Source organism: Bubalus kerabau, chromosome 5 (assembly GCF_029407905.1).
Source record: "Bubalus kerabau isolate K-KA32 ecotype Philippines breed swamp buffalo chromosome 5, PCC_UOA_SB_1v2, whole genome shotgun sequence".
NCBI lineage: Eukaryota > Metazoa > Chordata > Mammalia > Artiodactyla > Bovidae > Bubalus > Bubalus kerabau.
In genome coordinates, this window is record NC_073628.1 from 66,005,655 (window position 1) to 66,026,905 (window position 21,251).

The 21,251-nt window shown below is 36.6% G+C and overlaps 1 protein-coding gene and 1 pseudogene across 2 annotated transcripts in view; one reads left to right on the forward strand and one right to left on the reverse strand.

Annotated features, from left to right (window-relative positions):
- The window catches only part of CDC73 (cell division cycle 73), an 89,155-nt gene that overhangs the window by 15,011 nt on the left and 52,893 nt on the right, over positions 1 to 21,251 (reverse strand). For both annotated transcript variants that reach the window (XM_055581830.1, XM_055581829.1), the window contains exons 11-13: positions 10,997 to 11,054; positions 4,863 to 4,898; positions 4,476 to 4,563 (exon numbers count right to left, since the gene is read on the reverse strand). In XM_055581830.1, coding sequence (XP_055437805.1) covers positions 4,476 to 4,563; positions 4,863 to 4,898; positions 10,997 to 11,054 — 182 coding nt within the window. The remainder of the gene's footprint in view (positions 1 to 4,475; positions 4,564 to 4,862; positions 4,899 to 10,996; positions 11,055 to 21,251) is intronic.
- On the forward strand, positions 63 to 3,885 carry LOC129653495 (nucleosome assembly protein 1-like 1; annotated as a pseudogene).

Sequence of the window (21,251 nt, forward strand, 5' to 3'; positions counted from 1 at the left end):
TTTGTTCAGGGGAGTGTGTGTGTGTGTTGGGGTGGTGGGGGGGGAGGGCGGCAAGGGTGGCAATGATGCTGAGAGAAGGTCAGGCCATAGTCCCAAAATATTTTAGGTCTCATCGATTTCCCAAGGACCCTCAGACCACCAATCCTGGCCCCTCCCAGGGGCCTAGTGCGGACACTGAGGCCCAGGCAGGACAGTGGAGTTCTGAGTGCTTGAGACAAAGCCGGCCCCCGCTCCCCTCACTCCCCGACCAAGTACTGCACAGGGACCCCCACCCAGAGACCCCCACAGGGATCAGCCCCTGCCCAGGAGCCCTGGGACCAAGAAATAATGTGAAAATACCAACTGTGGACCAAAGGAAATAACACCTCTTTTAGGGGCGAGGGGGAGAAGCAAATCTTCATTCTGGAACTCAAAGAATTTCTACAAGAAAAAATTCCAAGGAGAACAAACAGAAATCACAAAATGAAAACAAAGAAAACCACTAAATGAACAGTTAAAAGACAAAAGAAAAACCCCTAAATCACAAGGAAACAAGGTATCATGAATGAAACAACAGATAAAAGAAAGCGACTAGTAAGGACTTCCAATGATGCAGCCATCAAAGACCAAACTTGTGAAACAAGCTTGCAAGTATGTAGAGGGAAAAAGAAATTATTGAAAAAAAGGCAATGGGGAGCGAAGGAGCACCAAAGATTTGAAAAAGAACTAAACAGAACCTCTAAAATAGAAACAATAAGACATCTGAATTTTAAAATGAAATGAATAGACAACATCACACTAGGAGATAGCCAAAGGAACAGACAACTACAAGTTAAATCTTCAGAAATGATCAAGAATGCAGGTGACAGAGAAACAGAAGGAAAGCAGAGCTGTATAACAGACAGAGATGATGAAATGAGAAAGTCTATAGTACGTCTCATTTAAGTCCCAGAAAGGAGAGAGAAACAAAAAGGGAAGAAGGGGAAACAAAGAGATAATGTCAAAGTGCTAAGAGACAAGACTTTGTGAACTGATGAAAAACAAATCCACAGATTCAATTCTGATGAATCCCAAGGAGGGATATGTAAGAAATCTACACCTAGGTATAGCAGATAAACAAATTTACAATGACCTTTAACAAGATTAAGCAGATATCCTTCCAAGTACTGATTATCACAGCTGACCTCTGATCATCAAAAAAGGAAGCTATTATAAAGATGGTGCAATAACATCTTCAATGTAATAAATCAATTCCTATATGGTTTTCCAAAGTGGTTGAAGCATTCTGCACTGCTGTGGCAGCTGGGTACATGAAGCATTCATGCTCCATTGTGAGCTTCCGACTGCTCTCCTGCCTGCTCTTTCCCAGGCCTTAAGTAGTCCCCCATATGCATGTGCTGAACAGTGTTCGACTGATGCAAGGGGAACTCTCGGTCTATCTCTGGAGCACTCCCTCTGTGTCCTCTTTCCCCACTGGAACTCTGCCCTATGCGAGGACCGTCATAGCCAGAATCACAAGCACCATCCAACCAGTTTATTTTAAATAAGCTCACGGGCCCAGTGAAACTTCTCTCAAGATCATGTTTATAAATGCCAAAGCGCTTCTTAATACTTCCATAATAGAACCTTGATTTTGTTACTTAGAATGTTAAAGGTGAGGGCAGGATTTATTTTGCCTCATTTCATTTACTTACTGAAGGGCTAGAAAACTGAAGAATCCTCAGTTTCCATGAAACCAAACAGAATCTATGCCAACATGAGCTATGGGATACAGCCAGTACTATAATTGTGTGGAGGAGGTTTCAATTATGCATTAATTACATAGCAAAGCCTCAAGCTGACTCAAGCTGTAGGGGAGATGTCAGTTGCAATGAGGTATTAAACAATGAAAGGAGTGTTTTAAACTCAGAAGAAAAATTAGGCATGATCTATCCAAAGAAGGTAGTCTGTTAAAATTCTTTGCTTTCTTGGTAGGAAGGCTAAGGAGAAAGATGCTAAAATTTAGTCTGTGACTTCTATGTACTAATTACTACTTTTATTATAATATTTTAATTATTATCAAATCTATTTCAAGAGGTGGGCAAAAACAATTATGTTTCATATTTGCCCAGCTGCAGAGTACTTGAGGAACTGTAGATTATTTAGTAATCCACAGCACTGTCTCAATATTAAACTCCACAAAAAAAAAGCCTAACAAAATATGAGGAAATAAAACCTAAAAATTCCTTCTTTCTATATTGTTATTGGAAAAAAAGGTCATTGAAAATTTCACTCATAAGTATTAAAGAAAAAATACTAAAGATACACTTGCATGTGCCAGTTACATAGGATTTTATACAGCTATTTAAGTCACTGGCACTTAAAATTCAATTCTGCATCTATTAAAACCTAGAGTCAGTAAGTATTACAACTTATTTTGCTACTCATTTTTAAGTTGTAAGTTATCTAGAAGCAGCATGATTTTCTTTTTGAAGGTTGTTTTTGTTTCTTTAAGAACTGTCATCTTTATTTTACTGCGAAAGTTAAGCATCTGGAAATTTTAACACAGGATATAGGTTTCCTCTTTGCTTCTTCAACCAACTTTTACTAATTAATGTCTAGGTTAACAAATTACGGTCCCCTTTCTAGCACCATCTGCTCACGGCGCTGCCTCTTGCTCCTCCCACCACCCTGAGTCACTGCCTGCACAGCTTGGGCCGCCTGGCTCCCCGTGCTAGCCACCGACATTTGGCATTTGTACAACACGGCAGATATCAACAACAAAGAACAGTCTGAACTTGATCAAGATTTGGATGATGTTGAAGAAGTAGAAGAAACTGGTGAAGAAAGAAAAATCAAAACGTGTAAGCCGACTGTTCAGATGATGCAAAATCCTCAGATTCTTGCAGCCCTTCAAGAAAGACTTGATGGCCTGGTAGAAACACCAACAGGATACATTGAAAGCTTGCCGAGGGTAGTTAAAAGACGAGTGAATGCTCTCAAAAACCTTCAAGTTAAATGTGCACAGATAGAAGCCAAATTCTATGAGGAAGTTCATAATCTTGAAAGAAAGTATGCTGTTCTTTATCAGCCTCTGTTTGATAAGCAATTTGAGACCATTAATGCCATTTATGAACCTACAGAAGAAGAATGTGAATGGAAATCAGATGAGGAAGATGAAATTTCAGAGGAGCTAAAAGAAAAGGCCAAGATTAAAGATGAGAAAAAGGATGAAGAAAAAGAAGACCCCAAGGGAATTCCTGAGTTTTGGCTGACCGTTTTTAAGAATGTTGACTTACTCAGTGATATGGTTCAGGAACATGAAGAACCTATTCTGAAGCACTTGAAAGACATTAAAGTGAAGTTCTCAGATGCTGGTCAACCTATGAGTTTTGTCTTAGAATTTCACTTTGAACCCAATGAATATTTCACAAATGAAGTGTTGACAAAGACATATAGGATGAGGTCAGAACCAAATGATTCTGATCCCTTTTCTTTTGATGGACCAGAAATTGTGGGTTGTATAGGGTCCCAGATAGACTGGAAAAAAGGGAAGAATGTCACTCTGAAAATGATTAAGAGGAAGCAGAAACACAAGGGATGTGTGGGACAGTTCATACTGTGACCAAAACAGTTTCTAATGACTCTTTCTTTAGCCCCTCCTGAAGTTCCTGAGAGTGGAGATCTGGATGATGATTCTTAAACTATCCTGGCTGCAGACTTTGAAACTGGTCACTTTTTACGTGAGCATATAATCCCAAAATTAGTGTTATACTTTACTGGAGAAGCTATTAAAGATGATGACGATGATTATGATGAAGAAGGTGAAGAAACGGATGAGGAAGGGGAAGAAGAAGGAGATGAGGAAAATGATCCAGACTATAACCCAAAAAGGATCAAAATCCAGCAGAGTGCAAGCAGCAGTGAAGCAGGATGTCTGTGGCCTTGAGGATAACCTGCACTGATCTACCTTCTGCTTCCCTGGAAAGGATGAATTTACATCATCTGACAAGCCTATTTCAAGTTTTTGGTTGTTTGTTTGTTTGCTCATTTTTGTTTTTGCAGCCCAAAATAAAAATGTCGTATAATTTAAAAAAAAAAAAAAAACACCAACTATGGTCCCCCCTCCTCCCTCTAGGGTATACACATCTATTAATCTAAAGTACGTTTTACTTTTCTGGTTCTTTCCTGGAACTTGGAAATGGGGAGGAGACAACCTGAATTTGTTTTACAACCCCTTCAAGCTCTCTAGCCAAAGCAAAACAATTCATGTTAAAAATTAAATGATAACCTTCTCATTAAGACTTTAGTTAGAGTTTCTATAGTTTTCCCTGAAGGATTCAGATATAAAAGAATATATTCTGTTTTTGAAAATTATATTTTAGACTATCTGCAAAGACAATAGCACTGAAATTGAACATTTGTTTTCTCAAAATAAGAAATACTGAATCAGTAACTAGTAGTTCTCAACAAAAGCTCCATGTCCTACAAAAAGAACAGTTTAGCAAATTACTTACTTCAGGTCCTGGAGAAGGTCCTTTGCATTAAGCATGGTTATTAAAGAGGTGGTAGCTGCAGGAATTATGATAATGGGTGTTCGAGATCCTATAAAGACAGAATTTTCCAGGTATCAAATAGGTTATTTAAAGGAATTATAGTTACTTTCATAATTAAAAAGTAAAAGCCTGCAAATTTATATTTTTCACTCTTTTGAGCTAAAAGCTACTTTAAGCAGCAGTGATATTCAGACTAGTTAATGATCAGGACAGCTTGAGCACTAACCACTCAGAATGGACACCAAACACAAACATCTGCTACAACTGCATGAGAAGGCCATCAGCCCTGGTTGTGTAAGCAAGAGCTTACTTTTTAAAGCAAGTTTAGAGTCACACACACAACTTTACCTTTCTTCTGATTTGGGGGAGGTCTGGCTTGAGAAACTGTAAGAAAAAAAAAAAATCCAAATATTTGAGTGTTATAAAAATCACATTCTTATTTTCAAACTTACAAAGCAAATAAGGCCAAAAATATTTGTATTTACACATGACTCATTAAAAATTTTTTTAATGTACTGCAAGTTTCTTAAATAATATGAAGCTATTTCTCTGCTTCAGAAAATCACTATAGTGCCTCAGCAGTTCAACAATCAGTAGTTATAAACAAAGTGGATATACAGCATTGCTAGGCACTGAGAATCTACATTCATAGACGTTAGGGTCCAGAAAAGGAGGCAAATAAATAATTTCTGAATTAACTGATTACTCTGTGATAAATATAAAAACACAGAGTACTACAAGAGGATATAAGACTGGGAGAAGGGCTGGGAAAGGGAAATGTAATTAATCTCTGTGGAGGAAAAACAAAGATGCTACCCCAGTAACTAAGACCTAAAATATTTATCTTTATCTCTCTTTTCAAAATTTTTTGTTTTTCTTTTATTAGCAATGAGTCATGTGAAGGTCTTTTTTCTGGAACTGCCCATATTATCAATAATTTTGTATATTATAAAAACATGAATATTCATTTCTCTTTATTATTTATATATACAATGGACTTTATAATAAATAAAAACATTTGTTGGCATAATAATGGTAACATCAGTCTAGTTCAAGACGAATGTATTTTAGGTTAGAAAGTGCTGCATGTTCAATTTTCAGTATTTATTCATATAATAAATTTTTACTGACTGCCTTCTATGTGCCATGTGCTGTGCTAGAATTTTTTAAATCACAAAAAATAAAAAGTCAACAATTTAAAATTCTAATTCAACATCAGTTCTTCAACATACCACTTTTAAAGCAAAGTACACACATCTTTGGAATATGTTCTATTTCAAAAGCAGTAAAATGCTACATTTTTAACTAGTACTTTGTTCACCTTTGAATAGCTATTTTATTGTGATAAAAGATTATAGAGGCAGTAAAATGCTATATTTTAACTAGTACTTTGTACTCCTTTGTATAGCTATTCATTGTGATAAAACATTATGGAGGCAGTAAAATGCTACATTTTAACTAGTTCTTTGCACTCCTTTGTATAGCTATTTGATTATGATAAAACATCATGGAGTCCGGAAGTATGATCTTGTAGCCACAGAAAGCAAAGAAAGATAAAATACAAGTTCACATGCATATTTATCAAAGTGTTGTCATCTTTCTTTTTGCTGAGAAACAGATACTAAAACTTTCTTAAATTATTTTTAGAAACAGGGTTCATGGATACATCAACATGTAGAGCAAGACATTATCATCTGCAATATAATACAATCTCAATAAACACGTGGAATTTGACAGAGGGATAAAGGAAAGGTGGGATGGACAGACAGATGTACAAACTGGAGACAGGAGTGGCTATGAGAAGGAGTAAGGAGAACAAAGCAATCTTTGACTGAAATATAAGATATACTAAGGAAGCCCATAATGGATTCAGGAATATAAAGAAAGATTCATTAAAATGAAAGCTGAGAAGACAGAGTTAGAAAAAGATGAAATATAAAAGCTCACATGTTAAAAATAAACTTTAGATGTCTAGTAAAAAAAAATAAATAACTACAATTAAGGACCAAGGCAGGGACACAGTGATGAACATGCTAAGGATGAGCTTGATCTAAAGGCAGGAGGAGCAAAGAGTGGAATAATGCTGAGTCCATGAGGAGCATGAAGGAAAGCAAGAGCCTGGAGTCGGACTTGATTCTGTCTCCATTCTGCCACTTTCCAGACAATGACCCCCCCAGAACACTGAGATGAATGCCGCTCAGCGTCAGCTGTCCTCAGCCATAAAACAGAGACAATAATTTCTACATCTTGATTCTGTTGTAAGACTCATAAGACAAACAAAGCAAGTTAAGTTCTTCTCCAGATCCTGGGCATATTTAATATTTACTATTTACCGAACCTCACAGCCATGGCTGATGCTAAATGTACTGCAGCAGAACTGCCACGACCAATGCCTTCAGCAAACACCATAACTGACCCCTGACAAGCTGAGAATAGGCAATTACTGTTGCTGTACTTGCTTCCAAATAGAATTATATTTTCTCCTTAAGTATTCAGAGCCTACGTACAGGGCACTCTGCTAGGTTTTTATTTTTATAATGATAAATAAAACAAAAATAATCCCTGCCCTCAAAGACCGTTCAAGTAAAGGAGGGGAACCAGACCATAACAAAACAGGCAAATAAACACATAAAAACAAATTTGAATACACAATATTAAGGAACAAAATGAATGTACACTGATATTAAAGTGTCCTTTAGACAGAACGCTTAGAAAAAGCCTCTCAAAGGAAATGGCATTTCAGCTGAGATTTGAAGGATAAAAAGGAACAAACCTGCAAAGAACAAGTGAAAGAACAGTCTAGATAAGAGGTAGGAATGTGGGCCAATGCCAAAGGCAGGAAGAAACTGTCGTGCTTATGGAACTACAAATGTGTAGACAGGCAAAAGGAAGGGTGCAGGACAGGAGGTTAAAAATATATGTAGGAGCCAATTCATGAAGGGCCTGCTAGGTGATGTTAAGCCTGTATTTAAATTCTGTCAGAAAATCCTGTAACTTTTAAGCCAGAAAGTGACATAATTTGATTTTCATATTATACTTTCTGTAAGGGAAAAATAGTAATTTTAGTTAAGAGGTCAAAGGGAGACAACCAAAACAAAAAAAAAGGAGGGGGGGGGACGGGACAACTGTGTAAGCAGCAAGCTCAGGATGATTACCAATATTCTACAGTGGTGCCGCCCAAATTAAATGTGGTTAATTAAGGCAAGGGTTTTTGGTAAACTTTCCAAGGTCGACTGAATAACATGCAATAAAAATGAACAGCTAGAACCCTGGCCTGCACCTGGATGCTGTTAACAGTATTATATTCTCAACTCCTATCTGTATCTTGTTAAGGACCAGAAATAAACAGGTCAGGGACTAATACTTCAAGATGCACTAGTCTAGAGAAATGATGGTAGCTTAGACTTGAACTGTGGCAGTGGAGATAAAGAGAAAATAGATAAATATGGAATACAGAAAAGGTAAATTTAACAAAACTCACTGGCATATTAGATGAGAAGAATAAACAAATATGAGGAATAAAGAAGAACTCGTTTTGGACTTAAACAGAGTTGATAGTGGTGTCATTTACTTGTGAAGAAGCAGAATGTGAAGACCTTGTGGGGAAAATATCAAAGAAAAAAGGTTTTAAGCCAGTTTTAAGATACCTATGGCACATCCAAATGTTAAACAGTTAATATAAGACACCAGAGGTAAGAAGAACTGGAGACACAAATTTGAAAACCATCAGCACATTGATTTAAAACTATGGAATGAGGCAATCCACCTACATTCTTTAGTGGATGACTGAAGAGCATAAGGAATGTGTTTAAAATATACAAAGGGCTAATCCCCTCTCAATCTCACGTGCAGATCTTAAGACAGCAGATAAACTAGAGCTACAGGGTTATGGGTAGTCACCTACCCACATCAGCGTATCTGTAAGACAGAAGTAATGAATGAAAGCCAGAGAAGTGACTTATGCATTGTCACTTATGCAAGAGGCAGCAAGAGTAGGGATGTGTGCAGGAGATTTAATCTGGCTAAAAAAGGAAATGACATTAAATTCCACTATGGAGCTTATCAAACGCTTGAGCTTCTTAATTCACTGGAAAACATGTGTCTCTTGTTAGTTACATTCCCTAAATGAATGTTTAGAAATTAGGAATGATTGTAAACACTTTAAAATACTACATTTACCCAGGGACTTGCCTGGTAAAACTAGTGCAAAATATTTGGTGAAAAAATAAAGAAGAAAGAAACAGTGAACAAAAATGGAACACCATCCCTGAGTCCCTTCACTGAAGGCAAAAAGGACAGATGGTTCAGTCCCTATTTCCTAATAATTCAAACTCTACCTAACAAACAACAGTATATAGATCTATGCTGTCTCATGTATAATATGTTACACTACCAGAAATATTGTGGTTTTTTTTCCATTTTAAAAAGATAATCCAGATGAACCTACCCTATATTACAAAATATCCCTTCAAAACTGGGTGGCACCCAAAAGGCAAATACATTTTTAACAATCTGCAAAACAAAAATACACTAATCAAGACAAAGATGACAAACTGCTAACACCCACTCAAGTCAGTCTTATTGACCAGTGAGTATTAAAACTTATAATCTTTGCTTCTGGAATGATAGAAAGGGACTGTGGATCTATGGGGGTCAATCAGCGAGTGAAATGAGACCTCACATTGATGGACATCAGAATATCTGTTATATTATGAGATATTCTCGAGATTTATTTCAGTCATTTTAATCACCAGTGCACCTTGGCAGATCTGAGAAAGAATGACAGATTAGGAGGTGAAAGGACCCACAGCTCCCTGCTTCACACGTGACCGTCTCCAAGATCACACACTAGCTGGGAGGACCCAGCCCCCCTCCCTGTCCCTCTATTCTATGGCACACGCACACAAGCTGGTTTACGCGGGTGTTAGTGCCACCCCGACCCCTTTCCTTTGTTTGCCATGTGATTTTGAGCAAATGTGAAATAGAGACAATTATTCATACACAGCACAGTACAGAGCTAGAATCCTCAGGTGGTGACTTGTTCCTTTTTATAGCATTTCTGAATTTCTCATGTGATCTTCCTTAGACTAACCATCCTTCCCCATCCAAGGGAAAACGAAGAATTCTACACCAATCATTCCACTGTCTCTACAGTATTCCAGGCTGCATTCCTGGGGTCCATGTCAGCCTGCCCATTCTAGGAATTTCCCTGACTTTTTCTTCCTTCTTCTAAGGAGCTCCTTTAGCTCCTTCTTGTTTCTGGCACTGAGCACATGGAAGGCATTCAAATAATATTTAACTGATTTAATTGTTCTTCCTTGTACTCACATAACAGCTTTTGGCATGGTCTTGTCTACTGAAAAACAGTCCCATAGTTCTGTCATCTGATATAAATTATATCCAGTGTGCTCCAAATTTAACAAAGATTTCAAACCAACCCAATGTCATTAAAAGAAAGAAAGAAAATACTGGTCATGCCAAGATCCAGGTGGATCCAAGACACAGTCAAAGAGCCTACAACACCATCCCAATATAACCCCTCTTAACATCATGCTTTTAATGTGCTTCCAAAAATCTGAACACTTATAATTATATAATTTTAGAATTAGCCTATGTGTGAACATACTATGAATAAAAAGATATGCAAATCTGCACTACTGACACTAACGAATTGAAAAGGAAGATCAACCAGTTAAATTCCTGACTGGGCCTTTTCAATTAATACCATTTTCTTAATAGCCACTTTTAACAGCACTGATACTAGACTATGCTAAACACTAAAATAAAATGAACAAATGAACAGTAAATAAAACCTAAAACACTGAAAATGAATATAGTGTCTGTATCTACATGCATTTATAAAGATCAATCCTTTTAGGTACCAGGAAAAGGAAAGAAAATATTTTTAAAATAACTTCAGGGAATTCCCTGGTGGTCCAGTGGTTAGGACTCTGTGCTCTTACTGCTGAGGAGCTGGGTTCAATCCCTGGTCAGGGAACTAACATCCCACAGGCTGTGAAGTGTAACCAAAAAATTTAAGGATTAAATTAAAAAAATAATTTTAATAGTAGCCTTGTTTATTAATATATATATTTTTAAAATTATAGAACCTAATATGCTCAATAATACAGATATCTGAAATCCTAAACATCAAAACTGCTTATCAATCTATTAAAATTATGATTCTATGTTTCCATAGGAAAAGACAAAAATCACATCCACCATACTATCACGGAACTCAACAAGACTGATGAGAGAATGGGTATGTAATAAAGAGCTTTTTAAAACATTTTCCTAAAATGTTAAAAATATTTTCTTAAAAATTTTCTGTAACTCTACTATACCTATTTACTCAAGTAAATATTCTTATGATACTAGTTTTGAAGTATTTTAAGTAAAATTTAATTCTTTCAAAGCATTACATAGTATCAAAAATTTCAGTTGTGATAATAGAAAAAAAACTAAAATTTTTCTATTTTTACCTGGCCTTGGTACAGGTTGTGCTGCAGGAGTCTGTGTCTTCCGGGCTGATGCACCTTCCTTTAAAAGAATAAAAATGGATGTGTTAAAATTCCTTTGCACAATAAACACTTTTGTTTAATTATTGCAAAAAAAAAAATTAATGTCTGTCTCTCCCTCAGTCATGGAACATGCTATGAGTTAAAACAGACAAGCACCTTACCTTTTATGTTACTGGTTGTGAGTTGGTAAGAGAAATCTTTAGTCGAAAATATACTTAAATTGTTACTATTCATTAGTTACTACAAGTATGTAAGATTTTTCAAATATTCAATGATTTACTTAATTGCTGACAATTTTAATATTCTCAAAAATGTCATTACCAGTTTTAAAATCAAGTCAATCTTTTCCCCCGTAAAGAATCTCAAAATGAGTAAGTGGTAACATAATCTCACATTAGAAAGATGTAAACAGTGTTACTTTCAGTGAATCTTTAAAAAACACAAATATTTCAAATTAAACATCTTTAAAATATTCAGGGAAAATAATCCATTTACAAACATGAGATTTGTTACATTTAAGAGTGGTTGAAAATTTCTTAAAAGCTGAATAACAAATCTCAAGTAATTACAAAGCACATAATCTATATAAGGAAATATGCTAAGGATTGAAGTACATCAATTATATACTCAAGAACAGACACCTTTGAAGTGCTTAACAGACTTCAAAAGTTGTCTATCTTTACTGCAATAGTTTCAATCATATCCACACTAAATTTTCATTAAAACATTTTTCTTTATAGAAAGCTACAAGTGTAAATTTCAAAACAGCTAGTAACTCATGAAGATTTTATTCTAGCTGTACTTAAGTGAAGAAAATTTGATAAGTATCAGGGAAATTACACATATCCATAATAAGAAAAATCACTACTACAACCACAGAAACATTTCTAAAGAAGTCCTGCTAAACAATGTTCACTTTAATCATATTACATTTTCTTCAGAATCTGAGATTTTACCATGGTAAAATGCACAGAGAATGCATTTCACTTGGAATACAATAGGATTCCTGGCATTCAGTTTAAAGGCTTTTTTTTAAAAGGGTTAAAAGAGAGGACTCCCCTGGCAGTCCTGTGGTTAAGACTCTGCTTCCAATGCAAGGCACACAGGTTCCATCCCTGGGTGGGGAACTAAGATTCCAAACGCCTCATGCATACCTTCCCCCTCAAAAAACCTAAAAAGCTAAATTAAAAAAAAAAAAGCAGCAGCAGCAGAGGCAACTAGCAAAAACTCTTTGGCGGAAAAACACTTGAGGACAGCAGAACATCCTTTTCCAATATTTTCACTATTATGCATTTAGTTATATACACTGGTGTGGTTGAGACTGAGTCACTTTGGTTGCTGGTTCCATGAATGTGTTAACTTTGTAAAAATTTGTCAAGCTTACTAATGATACGGTCATTATACTACAAGCAAATTATATTCAAGTAAAATTTTAAATGTAAAGGAAGTGAGTCACTATTAAGGTGGAGACCATTTTCAACATTTAACTTCCTTTAATGCACTGAAATTGTCTGATCTATATTTTTCTCTACGTTCATGTTAGGGGACACAACTGCTTTTACTCATCTTTGTAAATCTAGTACCCAGGACACAACAGATGCTCAACAAATGTTGGTCATACTGAACTCAGTTTTAGACTTCTAAAAACCAGAAGCCAAAGGATAATCACTAAATAGAAATTAACCAAAGAGATTTTAGCTTTCTCTCCCATCTTCTTTTATAAGGAGGAATCAACTAGATATTATATAATAACAAGATTAAGTCTTAACTGTATTCCTTTTGAATTCTTACATGTGAATACTGGGACTTCCCTGGTGCTCAGATGGTAAAGAATCTGCCTGGAGTGTGGGAGACCTGGGTTCGATCCCTGGGTTGGGAAGATCCCCTGGAAGAGGGCATGACAACCCACTCTAGTATTCTTGCCTGGAGAACCCCCAGGGACAGAGGAGCCTGGCAGGCTACAGTCCATGGGGTCACAAAGAGTTTGGACACAACTGAGTGACAAAGCACAGCACACACATGTAAACTGGGTCAGTTTAAGTACACGAAAAAGGAAGAAAAATGAAGAAAATGAGACAGGAAGAACAATGAGCACGCACATATGCAGACCTCCTTCTGTCTACATATGACTAGAAGGCTGGCTAGTCCTGGGCTCAGTCTATAGAGAGTTCTCTGTGTTTTATAAATGGGAGTCAGCTAGTCATAAGCCCATAAGGAGTTAAGTCTAAAATTACAGATAATCATGTCTCATGACTCATGGAGAAAACCCATCTGCAGAATGATGTAAAGAAGTTACCAGCATGCAAGAAGAGACATGGAATACAATATCCCTCATAACACCTATCTAGTTCCAGTGGCCTGTTAAGACCTCTTCTCCCGCTAATCCTTGGAATCTTCTTGATTCCAAAAGCCACCAAAATCCCTCATCTCATTCTATGCAACCCACACACTTTTTTGTCTTACTAGAGCAGAATCTGTTAACTGCAACCAGGAGAGTTTTATCTAATTTTGTCTTCTCAAAATCACTGAAAATTTTGAGTTGTCAGTCACTATAGTACAACTTTGCTTAATTTTGGGTAAGTAAACACAAATAAGTTAAAACGCACACACATATATAGCCATGCCACTTCAGTAGGCTGTGAGCTCCTTGAAATGAAAACAGCAAAGACCTCTGCTAATCATATGGTTAGTTCACAGCCATTTCTAGGTCTCTATAACGAATACAAGAGCAGCTAAAAGCTCATATTACTCTGATCTGCATTATTTTGTGTAAGTCACTACATAAAGGACCTCAGAAACCATATAACCTAATTCTAGCACCCTTTAAAGATGAAGAAAAGAGAGGTAAAATAGCTTTTCAAAGGCTACACAGAGGTCTATCTGGCATATGTTAAGAAACTGAAATAGAAGGAAAACAAAGAATAAAAGAAACAAAATGAAGAAACAATAATTGGCAGTGATATGGAGCAGACTGACAACTCTGTGTTCTTAAAGATATTTGGACTGGGGGGAAAATGCTACTTAGCTGGGAGAAGAAAAGTATCAGCACAAAACAATTGAAAGAGCTGACGAGTTGTGCTAACTGGAGAGGAAAACCTGCTTTCTTTTAAAAAATCAGAATCATTATAATTTCACCAAGACTTGAGGCATTCTGGCAAAGAAGTAACTGGCAAAAAGGATGGGGGAAAGTGACAGAATCCTTATCTGCAAAACATAACACAACCAAACAAGGTAACTGTTTACAATCCCTCCTTGCTTTCTTTTAGCAAGTGAAGAGAGTCTAGGTATTGGGAGAAACAACACTGGTATCTGCCACTGTTTAAGTTTGAAAATAACACCATAATATAAAATATTGTAAGAAAAGATATTTGTAACAAGTATCAGTATGAAAAATATACTGTATTTAATTCTGAAAAATGCTGTTTATATAAAAATTAATAAGACACTGAAATTTCTTAATGAAGAAAACATATGGACTATATCTATATAGATATAGATATAGATATAGATATATATATGTACACACACACACACAAAGAGATTCTAGGAGTTGATAATCTACCTCTTTGCTGTACTTATGAGAGAAAAAGTAACATTTTTAAAAAGTAAATCAATATTAATTGTACAGCTGCATGTTTTGTCTTTTTAAAAAGTAACTTATTCCCATGAAATCTGTATTTGATATTCAGAACTCACAAATATTAGGATTTTTGTTTAAGCAGCTGAATTTTTTAAGTTCCAGAATGAGTCTTTAAGAAAATCATTTCAGAAAAACTAGGTACAAAAAGGAAACTGCAACTCTGAGCAAATCACAAAGCAGCTGAAAAGCACTAAAGGTTTCAGGAGCAAAAAACTTGACACAAATTTTAAGTACAACTTATTTTTTGTTTTTTAGACTAGTCATAACCTGGAGTATACATATACAATGTTTGCTAACACAGAAAACAGTTGACACATTTCTAAAACCCAGTACGGTGTGTCTATATAGGCACACCTCACAGATACTGCCAGTTTGGCTCCATACGACTGCAATAAAGCTAGTATCTCAATCAAGTGCACCACACAAATTTTTTTGGTTTCCCAGTGCATATAAAAGTTACCTTCATACAATACTGTAGTCTACACAACTATCTCTGCAAAATTGCAGGATACAAAATCAATACACAAACATCCACAGCAACTCTATACACTACCAATCAGTAATTTAAAAAAGAAATTAAGAAAACAATTCCATTTGGAATAGCATTTAAAAATCAAATAGTCAAGAATAAATTTAATCAAGAAGTTAAAAAAAAAAACTGTACACTGAAAACTTCAGATTGATGCTGAAAGAAATTAAAGCCATAAACAAATGGAAAGACATCTATGTTCATGGACTGCTAAGATTAATAGCATTAAGATTTCAAAATTACCCAATGCAATCTATAGATGCAATGTGATCCCTTTCAAAATCCCAAAGGTGTTTTTGCAGAAAGAAAAACTTATCCTAGAACTGATGTGGAATTTCAAGCAGCCCCAAAGAGCCAAACTAATTCTGAAAAAGAACAAAGTTGGAGTACTAAAACTTTCAGATTTTAAAACTTGTAGATAGAGTAATCAAAATACTGTAGCAGGGAATGAAGGCAGATCCAGAGACTAACAGAATAAGATAGCCCAGAAATAAACTTTCACGTACATGGCAAACTGATTTTTGACACAGGCGCTAAGACCATGCAATGGGAAAGGATAGTCTTCAACAAAGAGTGCTAGGAAAACTGGATATGCACATGCAAAAGAATGAAGCTGGACCACTATCTTACATCATCTACAAAAATTATTAATAACTCAAAATGGATCAGAAACCTAAATTTAGGAGATAGAACTTAAAAAAAAATTTAAAAACTTACAGATAAAAAATCAAAGAGTAAAAGCTTCATGACATTAGATTTGACATCAGTTTCACGAATATGTGAATGTGAAAGTAGTACTAAAAGGTACAGGAAAACAAAAGAAAAGCAGATAAACTTGACTTGATCAAAATTAAAAGCGTTCATGCATCAAAGGACACTAACAACAGAGAGGTCAATCCAAAGAATGGGAGAAAAGATTTGATAAGGAATTAATATCCCTGGCATTTGGCTAAAACATTATTCTGGATGTGTCTATGAGGATGCGTCTGAGTGAGACGAATGTTTGAATCTGTAGACTGAGTAAGGCAGATTGCCCTCCCACTGCAGACGGGCCTCGTCCAATCCACTGAAGAACTGAAGACAACACAGAGGCAAAACAGAGGAGCGTTCCCCTCTGCCTGGCTGCGTCGAGGGGGCACACAGGGGTTCTCCTGCCCTGGACACAGACTGGAGCGCTTACACCATGCGTCCTCCAGTTCTCAGTCCTTCAGGCTCAGACAAGAGCTGCACTAGCCCATCAGCTTTCCTGGGTCACCAGCTTGCCGAGAGCAAATCCTGGAACTTTTCAGTCTTCCTAACCACATGTGCCAATTCCTCACAATCAATCTATCTACCCTACTGATTCTTTCTCTGGAAAACCCAGACAAATACAGCAATAAAAATTTTCAAAAGAGAGTGAGATATAACGCAAAACTCTTTAAAGAGGCATTCTATCATACTGGGAAAACATCAGGTTTTTAAAAATTATTTATCTGGAGATTAAAAAATTACATCCACATGAATGTAGTTCCTTAACCCACAGATAAATAATTTAGATAAAATGCCAATTAGAGCATTGCAACTGGAAACAAACCAAAGTGTGTGTACCGATCTCCTTTAACATCGAAGTCCATAACGAACAATTCTTTCTCACTGAGGTTTAATAAAAGCTTTCTTTCTCACTTAAAGTCAGCAGAATTGTTCTTATAGTGGAAGAGGGACACAGGTAATGTAGAAGGTCCACAGGATCATTTGTGAATCTCATGGGTCCATGGACTAAAAACAAATACACTAATGTAACTCGAGACAGAGTAAATCAGTGCAAAAAAACACTTGACTTCCAAGTCTCAAGCTCTAGGTTCTACCTTAATGTGGCTTTGCTACATTAAGAGCAAACCTTTGAGAAAAATCTCAACCTCTCAGGGTCTTAGTTACCTTGCCTGTAAAATGAGGAAACTAGATTTTTAGATGACCGCAAAGGTCCAATTCTACTCTGAAATTCCATTATTCTAATGTAAGTAATACTTTTTCACTAGGAACAATGCCATTACAGTACAACCTGAAGGGTCCAATTAAATGATTACATTTGAAGACAATTCAACGTGGGTTTCTTCAAACCTCTACAGCTTATAATTTTGCTCTATAGCTTGTAAATTGGCTATTCTTTTGTTTCATGTGGATAAACAATACTCTGTTGCCCACCTCTATCAAAGGTTACATGTTTGGAATTATATTAATTTGATTATTTTGGGAATCAAAGAATTACAGCTACTGGCCAGTAAGATGCCTGAAACAATTTAAAGGTGCGGACCTAGTAGGCTTCGCAACTCTATCTAACTCAACACATCCCCTTTAAGAATACTTTACACTGACCCCTCTAACCATTTAAAATGAAATGCATAGGTAACATGCTGCTGCTGCTGCTAAGTCACATCAGTCGTGTCTGACTCTGTGCGACCCCATACACGGCAGCCCACCAGGCTCCCCCATCCCTGGGATTCTCCAGGCAAGAACACTGGAGTGGGTTGCCATTTCCTTCTCCAATGCATGAAAGTGAAAAGCCAAAGTGAAGTCGCTGAGTCTTGTCCGACCTTAGCGACCCCATGAACTGCGGCCCACCAGGCTCCTCCGTCCATGGGATTTTCCAGGCAAGAGTGCTGGAGTGGGGTGCCATTGCCTTCTCCGAGTGTATTCCAATTATGTTTTAGGTTCGTTTAATAAAAATGGTCTAACACGGTGGCCCCAACCTTTTGGCACCAGGGACTGGTTTCACGGAAGACAATTTTTCCACAGACCCAAGGAGGAGGGGTGTGAAGGATGATTCAAGCACATTATATTTGTTGCGGACTTTCTGTCATTATTACATCAGCTCCAACCCCGACCATCAAGCATTAGATCCCAGAGGACTATCTCCGCCCCCCCCCCGCCCCCCCCCCCGCCCCACGGACATTTGGAAGTCCTGCAGCACACAGGACTAGTCTTTGTTGTTTTCAAAAACTGTCCCAACACACTACATTCCCTGGCCACATTTACTAAATGCCCTTCATTTATTTTGTCAGCCCAGAACACCTTCCCTCGGAAACTTCTAGAACATGTCCTAGGAAAGCAGTATCAAGCTCAATACCACCCTCACTGATAACTCCAGCTCTAACCTCTAAGATTATTCTGTGTGTGCCAAAAAAACAATTGAAAGATTCTAGTTGATTTATGCTGAAAAGAAAGACCTGTGCTACTGAGAAACCAAAGCATATACAAGCAAAAACGCATACTTTGTTTAACTGCACTGCATATACTGCACTTTAAAAAAAAAAAAAAAAAAGATCGAAGGTTTATGGCAACCTTATGTTGTCAGATCACGGTTAGCATTTTTTAATTAAAATATGTACATTGCTTTTTAGACATAATGCTATTACTGCACAAAATGTACTGGGAACATAACTTTTCTATGCACTGGTAAACAAAAAATTCCTGTAACTCACTTACTACAGTAGCCTGGAATTGAACCCCAAATATCTCTGAGATATGCCTTTATTATTACAGTACTTTCCACATTACTGCTGGTTTTAGATGCTTACTTTTTCTCTTAGGATCATTAATATTTTGTATGAATTAAAATAGACAAATGTCAAAGAGACATTTAAATTTAGTTCCGCTTTCAAGTCAAAAGAAATTCTTAAACATTATGAGTAACTGCAGCATAAGCTTATGAAAACTGAAGGCAAAATAGTAAGGCAGGCAAACACTGACACTTGTGGTCATTCTGAGATTGCTAATTTGCAACCAGCTAATTCCTGCTCTGTGAGTTCAAAGAAAAGTAAAACTGGTTTGTAAAACATCAATAAAAGTCAAAGGAAAATACCAAATTCTTAATAAACACAACCATTTTTTTTTTTCCCAAAAAGGAAAACTACTAATATTAAATAGTCAAAAATATGCCATCTGTCCAAATCTTTTTATGTAATGAAAAAGATGTCATTTGATTTTAAGTCAAAGCAGTCTCTAGATAAACTCCAAGTAAATACTGCCATGCAAAACTGCTGATTATCTCAATAAAACTGAAGGTGTTACCTAACTAATTGGTTCAAATGGAATTTTTCAGTGTATTACGTTGGAAATTACATCTGCTTCAAAACATTAAGATTTTTCTCCAGGAGTGGAAAAAGATAGCTAGTTTTTCAGGTGAAATAAATGGCTTGCATTCAGGGGCCTACTAGCCAGACTAAAGCATAAACAGGAATGGAGACCAATGAAGGCAAAACTGATTCATGTCTCCCTAGGCTGTTTGTTCATCACCCACCCTGGATGAAGTGCTATCTCCACATTCCTTTCTCTAGCATTCTTTTTACTAAGGACATTTAGTTGAATTTATATAGATACGTAGTATAATTCCATGAAATCACTTACCTTTCCTTTTACATACTGAACAAATCTATACTTGACTGATCATGTGATAATCACTCAAAAACTATTAACATGAATTAAAAAATTATTATTATTTCTGTACCGATTTAAGACTTAAAAGAGTTACGAGGCACAGCAAATTCTGTGTTTAAATTCTGGCTCCTTAAGGGATATTCTAGACATGCATGGGGAAACCCTAATATGAACCTGGATAATTCTGGCCATGATGCATATAGTAATATTCACCTATTTTCCCACCAGGGATGTGCTATAAAATTAAAAAGCAGACCTATGCAAGTAAAAATTACAAGACATTTATAACTATAAAACTTAACAAAATAGCTGCCAGTCTGCTGAGTCTGATAAAGAAATCTGTCACATTTAGTGAGAAAGTTTAACCATAGAATTCAGATTTTAAAAGAAACTAGACTGAAGGAAGAGATTCTACAAGCTTGCCTGTCATAAGATTTTTACAGCTTCTCTTGGCTGGAAACATGCAGGTTGCTAGAAAAAGTCACTGAAGGAACTTTTATCTCATGACTGCTGTTTTTCTGTAAAGTTCCTAAGCTAGCTTAACTTAAACATAAGAAACAGAATGCAGTTGTACCTGAAAGTTCAAAGTAAATTCTGATTCGGCACACAGGTATCCTTTCATGAGCTTTCAGGAGTCTCCTTTGCTATATGAACACTTGCTCCTCTGCAAGCACAGTTGAGACAATAGTCTACTGGGAATTCAGGGGCTCCACGTAACACTGCAGGGACCACTAAGCAGCAGCTTATCTACTGAGTTCTCTTAATACAAGATCCATAAGAAATTCAGTGGGGCAATCAAAAAAAGAGCCAAAAATAACTGCTTTATCCTTCCTGGGGAAAGGGCAAGGGAGGCATCTAAACCATCTTTGTATCATTTATTAAGGTGTGCCAAATTGCAAATGCTGGCACATAGTAGTTGATCAGATACCTATCTATTGATCACATGAATAAAACAAAAATATAAACATCCATTTAAAATCCTATGAATGATCTCTGGGTATGCTGTGCTGGTGTGCTCAGTCACATCTGACTCCTTGAGACCCCATGGACTGTAGTCCATCAGGTTCCTCTGTCCATGGGATTTCCCAGGCAAGAATACTGGAGTGAGTTGCGATTTCCTTCTCCAGGGGATCTTTCCAGCCCAGAGACTGAACCCACATCTCCTGAATTAGTAGGCAGATTATTTACCACTGAGCCATCAGGGAAGCCCCATGCTGTACTAGTAACAGGAAAAAAAGTCCCACAGTTCTCCAGCAGGGCCATGCAGCATAATGGTTGAGAACAACTTACTTTTGCTTTAATTCCCAGCTGGACTCTTTCTTATCACTAATCATCTGATATTTGGGATAACTGTTTTGTAACTCTAAACACTGGTTCTTCATCTTTAAAATGGGTATTACAATAATAAAACCTTATCCGAAAAAAAGCCATTTATATAACAGCTCAAGCAGGCCTGGCGTGCAGCATGAATGGAGTCACTGCTGCTACTAGCACAGTCAAACCCTATGTCAGGAATTATTGACAAACAGTGACCTAGTAAGATCTACTTATACTTTTATAAAATAAGTCATTTTAAGCAGACACTTAACCATCACTCTGCCACCTAAGTTTAATTAAAAACAGAGTGGTGAACA